This window comes from Battus philenor, unplaced genomic scaffold, assembly GCF_028537555.1.
Source record: "Battus philenor isolate CCGP_79_NKW_IND1 unplaced genomic scaffold, ilBatPhil1.0.hap1 SCAF_17, whole genome shotgun sequence".
Classification (NCBI taxonomy): domain Eukaryota; kingdom Metazoa; phylum Arthropoda; class Insecta; order Lepidoptera; family Papilionidae; genus Battus; species Battus philenor.
This window is the reverse complement of record NW_027181679.1, coordinates 12,812,723-12,822,800: the sequence shown is the minus strand read 5'-3', so window position 1 is coordinate 12,822,800 and position 10,078 is coordinate 12,812,723. Positions and strand designations below refer to the sequence as shown.

At 34.6% G+C, this 10,078-nt stretch overlaps 1 protein-coding gene across 1 annotated transcript; it reads right to left on the bottom strand.

Annotated features, from left to right (window-relative positions):
- Positions 1 to 1,893: 1,893 nt before the first annotated feature.
- Positions 1,894 to 10,078, bottom strand: LOC137920068 (uncharacterized). Its single transcript, XM_068763300.1, has 3 exons — positions 9,790 to 10,078; positions 2,990 to 3,263; positions 1,894 to 2,302 (listed from the first exon to the last, which is right to left on the bottom strand). The coding sequence occupies exons 1-3, from the start codon at positions 10,076 to 10,078 to the stop codon at positions 1,894 to 1,896; spliced, it is 972 nt and encodes a 323-aa protein (XP_068619401.1).

Genomic DNA, 10,078 nt, shown 5'->3' with positions numbered 1-10,078 from the left:
GATTTTTAATTACTATATTAGTTTTCTTAATTAAAAATTTTATTTACGAAAAGATTTAGAGAATCTTTTATTTTGGTTTCTGGGGGGGAAATCATTTGGATGGACACATGATACCCTTAGTTTATATGGGTTTCTCACCAAATAAATCCTCTCGGAAGTCGATCTCTGTTTGAAGGAGTCGTCGGATATTTTACGAAACTTGCAAGCACCAAGACATATCTCATAAGTAAGCTGTACCTTTCCCAGCATTTTCGATGTACAGATGCAACACGGGATCACATCGCATTGCCGCCTTTTTAGCTCATATAAAAGCCTCCGCTCACAACGTCTGCGAACCTGACGCTCTTTTACTCTCATCTTTGACAGGCAGGAAATACCTTAGTCGTATTCTAATAAATCCGAGGTAGAAGGTTGTAGTTAGTACGTATGATTGAACTGCTTACATTACAAACTAACTTGTGTACATTATTCGTTTATTAACTTATTCTTTGGTTTACTTACATAAACTTAAAATTAAGATTATTTAAAGTTTTTCTTTTAGCAGATACACGCCCACTGCTAAGCGCTGTTCTTCCCCAAACAGCGTCACGATTGCCGATTTTGCGCTTCTTTGATCTGGTTACTTTAACCTCCTATCGTCGTGAAAATTGTTTTTGTTGTTGTTATATTATTAGGTATATCCCCGGGAAGGTTCTTGATTTTTTATCGGGTATCAAAACTTTGTTTTCGCTTAGATTTTTTATTAGATTCAATACAAAGCAACGTAGGAATAAGTGCACCTGGTAATATATAAATTTTAATTATTCCTAATTTAAAACTTAGGTTACATTTGTGTTGTGAGCTTGTTTGTTACATTATACATGGTGATTGCATTTAACATGTGTGAAAGCGTTATTGAAGTGAATGCATAGCTCATCTGTCAGCAAAAACTTTAAATATTTTACTCCCAATTTCAATCACCCTTGTATAAAGTGTTCACTATAAAATATATTACATTAACTTATTTTTTTCTATTGGAATGCTAAACTTAACAGTAAAAAGTCTGCAGAGATACATAGAAATCGTTGTTTTATTTTATTATGTAGTAATCATATTATTTAAAACACTTCTTACTATATTCTTCTTCAATATTTACTTGAATCAGGCATTACCTTGCGGAAGTCAATCCTAAGTAAGAAAAGGACCAATATTTAGCCACTTTCACACATACAGTGGTAGTCGTGCAACAAAGTGCACCACCCGCCAGCCTGCTGATAAATGCGCATGCGGCAAACAATGCGAATCACACAACTGTCACCGTTAAACCACTCAACACGTGTTTCACCCCTCCACGGTGCATCTTCAGGAGTTATGTTACACCGATTAGTGCCAAACACAGAGTGCTGTGTTACGCATATATGCGGAAGTGGCTAAATATTGGTCCTTTTCTTACATACTCTTCTTCGTTTTCTTAGTCGTGTCTTGTGAAATTGTCGTGGTTATGCCCTGGTCGGTCGGAGTAGGTATGAGGAAGTGTTCATACGAAACGTAAATATAAAAACTGGACATTATTAGGGTGTCGTTAAAATAGATTTAGAGACTTACTTCTTTACTTAAACACAAGTATTAATTGTTAATGTTAAAACAAAGGCACGAACGCTAATATCTGTAGAACATAGTTCCTAGTAATAATAAAGGCTCTGTTGGTTTTCATTGTTTCTACTATATTATTTTTATGTTATTTATTTTTTGATAGAGTGAAACATACATTTGTCTATAACTGACTAGTTTTACGTTTACCTTTTTAAAACTAATAACCCATTGGTTTATGTGCAAAAACTTTATACAGGGTCATTACCGTATATAACATGATACGCTTTTGGACTTATTTTTAGACTAAATATTTTTAAGATGTTATATTTGCAAAGCCCGTCGCCTAAGAATATAATTTACCAATAATTCGCTAACAAACACTAAACAACTTGCTGCATACATAACAGCGATAAAAGCGAAAGCTCCAAATAAATGCTGAATATTTAAAGGCACTATAGTTCCCACACTCTCCACTCGCATGCGGTGCAAGAATAATTCTTCATTCCATTTATTTATGAGACCATTTTCAGTAAGACTCCTTATTATTTTATTAAACCTCTCTAATAAAGGAAACCATTTACGCGCCAATAGTACGACACCATATTTGTACAAATTATCACTTTCTGGAAAACAATAAATGTAGTTTATACCTCTTCCTTGTCTCTGATTTTGATATTCCGCTTGTCTTCTAGATGAGACAACAGCGAAATTTCTTTCAAACATCGCGCGCCGAATTCCATCAGAGTAAGTCGTAGAGTTATATTTAAGATACAAATAATACGTGCTATTCTCGAAATAGGATCGATAAATCTCTCTGCCCCCAAACGATATACCGGATCGTATGAGATCTAACTGACTGCTTATCTGTTTCTCGTATCGCGGATGCATTAAGAAGCTGCGAAGCAACGATTCGTAAGATATCCCCATGTTGAAACTAAAATACACCCAACTGATGATTAGAATTCTGAACGTTGCACTTTTTGCCTTGAACGATGTTGTCCAACCCAAAAAAATGTTAAAAGTCATCAGGAATGATCTAACTGGAGTCACAGATCTTCTATTTTCAATGGTGTATAATAAATGAAATATGAACCCCATTATAATAAGGCACACGAATGTAGCAATCCATGTTGGCCATTGGAATATTATAATCAAATTGTCCCAAGTCGCAGCCATCGCTGCTTTTGGTACACACCAGGTCATTTCATCCTGGGTGTAACTCACAGTTGGATCGAACCATTTCCTCAAAGTTCTTGTTACTTCTATATTTCCTATCATCATATCAATTGTATTGTTTCTAAGTAAACTATAGCCTCCAGTTGCAGTACCATTTCTTTCAATACTTCCCCAATCTTCTTCCATATCCGACATGAAAATATAAAGAGTCATATTTGTAAAATCCGCTATGATTTTAACCAAATTTACTTCACCGCCTCTATCGAATTCATATGCATTTCCATATTCAGATATTCTCCTCTCAGGTGGCATTACATAAGGTTCAGCTACGACTGCTTGAACCATCAAAGGACAACCTTTTAGATCATTTGGAAACATCTCTCTCTGTTTCTCAACTTCTTCAAATACATTATCCTTACATTTATCAAGAATATAAACAGAATCACATTTATCTCCGCAATTCGTATCTGTGTAAGGAGTCCACGTATATGAAATTACTTCATCCCTTACTGCATCTAGAATTAAAATGATGCTTTTGAGTAATTCAAATTTGCGCAATTCGTTAATAAATTTCATAGCTACATTCTCTCCTTGTTCTCCTCTGCGCAGTTGATAATAGACTACGGTTTTTGCAAGTGGATTCCACGAAGGCAAACCGTGAAGCTGCAATATGTTCCTGGTAAGTTCCGTTTCGTGTTCTAAAATCAACATGTAATTTTTTGCTTTCTCTCGGAAATGTGAAGCGTTTGCGTGAGGGTATATTGAGTTTTTTACCATCACGGAATATTTCACTCCTGTGTGTATAGTCCGTAACAGCAGACTCTGTGTGGTTGAAATGTACGAACTTATATTTATGATCACGATACTTCCACTCAGTGCTTTCTTCTCGACAAAATATTTTGCGGACAGTTTCAAAACGCATTCCGCCGTTTTTGCTGATTCATTTGAAGTTTCGGCGGTCGTTAGCGGCCAACTCTCTGCGGACGCGGTGAGAATTACACTAGCTTGCAATAAAAAATGGAGCATCATTATGTGCTTCAACGATCAAAACGCCGTTTGAATTAAACTTCACTTGCTTTTTACCTATCTATATAACTTTCATTCCAGGGTTTGCAACCTTTTCTTTCATTAAGACTTTTAAATATATTAAATACTATTCACTAACATTTTATTTTACGTTTAAGACGAATACGAACCTCTGTAGTTTTAAATAAAGTGGTAATATTTACTATTTATCTGTTAATTAATTTATTTTCTTTCTACTTCTTTTCGATGTTTTTATTTATAATTGCATTATATTTATAATATGTATTACAGCTTACTTTTTATTAGTATACATGTTGTAAACATATGTATGTCTATGTATGTATATATGTGAGAATATTAAAATTTATAGTTAATTATTTTGTAATAGATTAGATAGATTTATTTTTATGAGAGTGGTATCGCCTCGACCATCTAAAAACGATGTACTTCAGGTGATTTGTATGCGCGATGTGTTGAACGACGGATGTCATGTTATTTGTAAGAAGAAAATAAAGCATTTTCCGTTGTTAAGAATGTGTTGTGCCTCAAATTGAGCCCACATACACACATATATATATATATTAGTATGTTTAGGTATATGTATACCTCTACTGTTTGCATACTATGGTTGTCTGTAACAGATTGCCTTGCGAGATAAGACCGCCCATTGTACTCTAATGTTTATTACTATGAAACTATTTAAATGTATTATAGCGTGTACAAGAAAGAATATTAAATAAAAATAAATAAAGATATTATTGGGAAGATTAATTTAATTTTATCAAGTCGTTTAAAATATATTTGTCAAAAGGTACACTTTTTTAAACTTGAAGACATCAAGGTTCTTTTAACAGATAATACTTTTTTTCTAACAAATTAATATGCAAATACATGTATTTCTTATTTATTTTTTGTCTATTCTTTCATTTATATATTTTCATAATATTTATATGTAGCATTTATAGTTTTTAGGCACGAATATATATTTAGCCACTTCCGTACATGCATTGGTAGTCGTGCAATAAAGTGCACCGCCGCTGATAAATGCGTATGCGGCAAACAATGCGAATTACACAAGTGCCACCGTTAAATCACTCAACACGTGTTTCACCCTTCCACGGGGCATCTTCAGGAGTTATGTTACACCTATTAGTGGACTCTGTGTTTGGCACTAATCAGTGTAACATAACTCTTGAAGATGCCCTGACTTTATTGCAGGATTACCACTGCATGTACGGAAGTGGCTAAATGTCGGTCTTTTTCTTACTTATGTAAATCTTTCATATGTCCTCCTCGTGGTTCAGTACATGTTCTTCTAGTTTATGCATAAAATATTAAATGACCAAATCTCTTAGAAACTTTGAAAAGTTTATTAGGCTGCAGGCTGCAAACAATTTGCGTTGATAACCCATGAAAGCCATCTTACTTTGGTCCTATTATACATGTTTGGTTACACTCACCTATCTCACGAATATGCAGTACTCATAACGGAATACCTGAACCTGACCTGAACGGTTTCCTTCCATGGGTTATTTTAGCGGCTTTTATAGTCTTTAGAAACCATCTTTATAATTCACTGTGTCCACAACAAATTTTTAATTGAGTATTTTTAAATATTTTCCTAAAAGAATATTGCGTGCAGGAGGAAACATTTTCACAATCGAACTTTGGTATTTAAAGTTGTAAGCTAAATGTTTCGTCTTACCTAAAATCACATTTCTCTCTGTAATTGATTTTTTTTTATTTTTAAATGTTGTGTCACCTATAAAGGAACGAATAACAAAACCATTATTAGCAACTAATATTAAAACCAACTGGCCAGTTATAAGAGAAAGGAAATATATTATATTCAAATTAGGAATTTTTTATTTTTGAAGATTCGTACATTATGAAAGCTCGCCTAATACTACTCGCTTGTCATGGGTTCATAGTTACAGGTTCATGCTTCGTGTTGCTGTTCACTATGGACAAAATACATTTATTTTAAATCATTCTTGCGCGTTTCAAATTCGAACGCCGATTTGAATTTGAACGCCAATTTAATGAGGGCGCTGCTGTTGTGTTATGATCGTATAAATTGTAAATACTCTTTGCACATTTGTGAATAAACCTTCATCGATTAAACTTGGCTATTTTCCTCGTCAAATTTCTCGGGGGGTAAATTACTTCCATACCCAAGTAGCCTATACAGTGGCGTAGCTATGGTATTTGGGGCCTGGGGCAGATTGGGGCTTGGTGCCCCCCCCCCACCCCTAAAGAGACTAAATTCTTTATTTATATATTTTTTACATTTTGGTACAATTTTTTATTTTTTGCCCATAAAATAGTAAAAAATCCGAAGCTCAATTTTGTTTTTTTCCTTAAAAATTAATGTTCAAATTAATGTTCATATTATTTAACAACTTTTTTAGCACAAAAATAGTAAAATTCGATATTCTTTTTAGGTTATTTACTTTAAATTATGTTTTTTATTTTTCTTTTAATATTTCATTATTCATCATTCAAAAAAAAATTATTTTCAACTTTGGTGCCCCCCTTGCTTGTGGTGCTGAGAGTATATATTATTGACCCTTTACTTATGTGTGTTAGCGTATCTAAATAAATAAATATCTATATATTGAAATATTTATTTCCAAGCGCACAGTAGAACGTTCATTAACAAGGTGAAAAGACTTTTTAGGTCATCGATGACTGTAGAAATAGACCACTTTCGATAGTACTTAATAGAAATCTGGGAGGCTTATTTTCAACATTGGACTTTCAGCTGAAATAATAATGAAACACCATATTATCAAAACATATACGCTAATTAGTTAAACAAGATTTCAAGATACTTTCAAAGAAAAGTTGAACTAAATACACTCTCAAAATTATATTAAAGATAATATATCTTTAATATAATTTTGAAGAAAGATCAGCTAATTAAATAAACTCCAAAAATTATTTCACATTCGATATCAAAGAAAACTTTCTGTATAAATAAAAGAAAATGTTTTTTTCCCTACAAAAATGTTCTCGGCATCTGAAACAATAAATCAAATAAAAGAGACTTGACATTTTAAAAGTAAATTTGCCAATAATCGATTTGTCCGAGTGAACTTTAACAAATCGTCTTGGTTCGTAATAACAATGATTATAGAAAATGATTGACGACATTTGATTGGGCAGACGAACGAAGGTGATTCTTAAATGTTTATATATCTACAGGGTGATGTACTAAAGGTGTAAAACCCTTAAAAGGATAAAAGTTTAACTCATTTACTATCCTTTAATGTATGTTACCACTATATAAAAATAAAAGGTTTCCAAAATAACGCAGTGCTAATATAGGGAAAAAGAGCGTTTTGAAAATTCGATTTAATACATTATTCATGTATATATGTGTGTTGTGTGTGTGTGTGTACATATATATCATTACTTATTGGTTACGGCTATAGATGTACTAAAGTTAATAGCTTGTAATATACTAATAGAAAAATAGTTTAATGTAGGATACTTTAGAGTGGTTACTTTATATAAGGCGATTGGAATTAGGTGGCTCCAAAATATATATTCACCCAATTAAGGCCACGTTTTAGGGGCATCTTGTTCAATCCCTATCTTAGACGGACAGGGCCTTTATTTAAATTATATTTTTCAATTAATTTCCACACTCATTTTTCGTGCTTCTTAAAATCTTTTATTCTTTTCTCTAATTTTCTTCACAATGTGTTTCATACCCATCCATACTTTCCTTCTATACATCGCCTCACTTCTTTCGCCTTCCTACCAGAATTCTACAATTTTTACTTTTAATATTTTTATCATTTGCTTAACAATCAATTTATTCTTAATTCTTGTTTATGTTCTTACCATCTTTATCGCACTTAACTTACATTTCTAATATCAAAGCTATTTTATCATTCTTGTTTATTGTTTTCATTATTCTTGTTCTTTTTATTTATTTATTAATAATAGATTTTTTTTTCTTTTACATTTTAGTACAACTCCAGAAAAATCTGGCGATTTACTCACCAGTGTGACGATATTCTTCTATATTCTCTGTGTTGACCGAGACTGGTATTCTGCTCTTACCGCGCCAAATACGGAACCACCGGGGATCAGGTGCACCATGGTCTGATCCCCCCCATGCTTCATAAATATTTGGACAAGTAAGAAAAGGACCAATATTTAGCCACTTCCGCACATGCAGTGGTAGTCGTGCAATGAAATGCACCGCCCGCCAGCCCGCTGATAAATGCGTATGCGGCAAACAACGCGAATCACACAACCGCCACCACCAAATCACTCAACACGTGTTTCACCCCTCCACAGGGCATCTTCAGGAGCTATATTACACCGTATTAGTGCCAAACACAGAGTCAGGGCATTGTTTGCCGCATGCGCATTTACTTCCGCGAAGTAACGCCTGATTCCATTAAATATTTGGACAAGAACCGTATCCAGCTTAACTTGACGGTTTCTGGGTAAAACTTTCGTATTACCGAAGCCGTCATGCCTTCCGTATACCTTTAAGTCCATTATCCAAGGGAATCCAGTCTAAACTTGACAAAAGATATAAGGCAACTTTCGCATTCAGGTCTTTTTTTACTCTTCAGGGTCGCGTCCTTGACTAGCCGGGCCACCCTTCGTTCTCCTCTGTCGTGCACTTTTTCTCAATATAACCTGACTTTCTTCTCTTTACTATTGCTATTATAATATTTTCATCCACTCATAACAGTAAGGGGTGGAGGGTGTTGTTAAGGTGGAACGCAAGTAGCTAAGAATCCGGCGTGACCGCGTATCCCGTTCCTTCCGCTAATGCCAGCAGCTCTGCCTGATATACAGTGCAGAAGCTGCTTAACTTGAGCTACTTACCATATAAATGAACATTATCCGCAGAACCTCGACACCAGCCTACCCCCTATGTGGCTGCCGTCGGTGTCAATTCGAAATGTTTCCTTATCTTCCTCCAGACAGGAGATTCCCACACTAAACTGAACACAGGAGTGTGGAAGTCTCAAGTAGCTAATTATATCTTTACACGTATCCTGTATATCTGAATAAATATCTTTAATGTGTTATTTCTTAAAGTAATCACAAAAAAGGCTTTCTGGTTTGTCGAATGCTCTTCTCAGACTGCCGTCAGTATAAATCTCAGAATCTTATTTTAATTTGTGGATATTGATCAGAGAGAAGCTGAATTTGATTCTAGCTTCTTTTAAATTATGTCATTGTAATGTTATTTTAACGTACACAGGTAATGACTGTTTAATTTTTTAATTTTATTTAATTTTATCACATTATTTATTATAACACCAGCGCCCAAATAGACGCCCAAAAAGTCTGCAAGAGATCGCCACGATGACCGATCATGTGTTGTTTGCATCTTGCGACTTATCTTGTATTTACAATTTCACATTTGTTAGCTAACACAAAGAACGTATTCCACGATCGAGCCTGTCGGGGCTGACGGCGAAACATCAAATAAGTGTACTTGTGAACTCTGTTGTGAGTGACTCGCTTTATTGAATCTTTCAATGCTGCTGAGAAGTGATAGTTATGAAATAAAGTACGGACTACAATAGAGGTTTGTTTTTTAAGTAGTCATGTTTCTTTACCTCACCTCCCCATACAGCATCTAAGTTACCTGCCAGTGATACTTTTTTTTATGGCCCCCGCTATTGGCCACTCGTACACCTAACTTATTTTCTTTATTTATCACTCTCTTTCACACGTCACAATTTCTTCCATTCTTTACTTTCGTCCTTCACAATTTCTTTCGTTTTGCTCTTTTATATCTTCTTTCTTTCCTCGCCTTTCTTCACATCATCTTCTTACTCTAAGGTGGCTATGTACATTTTTTTATTTATTTATTTTGTTCTCACATTTTATATTTATCATTATTAATACATAACAATTCTATACATAATTTGTCATACATTTCTATTTATTTTGCTAAAATCGTTTACATGCTTTTTTATTTCATTTCTTGTTTCTGTTCCTACTCGGTTTTATTCTTATCAATTGTATTGCCTGCCACCCTGCGAGCAAAGGACAGGAAGGATAGGCGAAGATTGTCGTCGCCCATCATTAAGGCGATGTTCTCTACATTCACTTTTAGCTTTAACTTCATTTCAAGAGCACTGCGCATCCGTGCATGTGCGGGACAGTAGGCCACATGGGCCACGGTCTGGTCCACGCCCGGTTCGCAGTAGCACGAGGGGTCCTCCTTGAGCTTGGCCAGCGATACTGAAAGGTCTGACGGAAGGTAGTGTGATTCGTCTGACCTCTTAATGTGACAATGACGCGATTGTTGACTCAT

What these genes read in the sequence shown, in the direction of transcription:
- LOC137920068 (XM_068763300.1), bottom strand. Translation starts at nt 10,078, where the DNA reads ATGAGTCAACAATCGCGTCATTGTCACATTAAGAGGTCAGACGAATCA. An exon ending in CTTTGCTCGCAGGGTGGCAG is followed by an intron (nt 3,264 to 9,789) that starts GCAATACAATTG and finishes TTTTAATTCTAG; the next exon opens with ATGCAGTAAGGGATGAAGTA. An exon ending in AGAGGCGGTGAAGTAAATTT is followed by an intron (nt 2,303 to 2,989) that starts GGTTAAAATCAT and finishes TGATGGAATTCG; the next exon opens with GCGCGCGATGTTTGAAAGAA.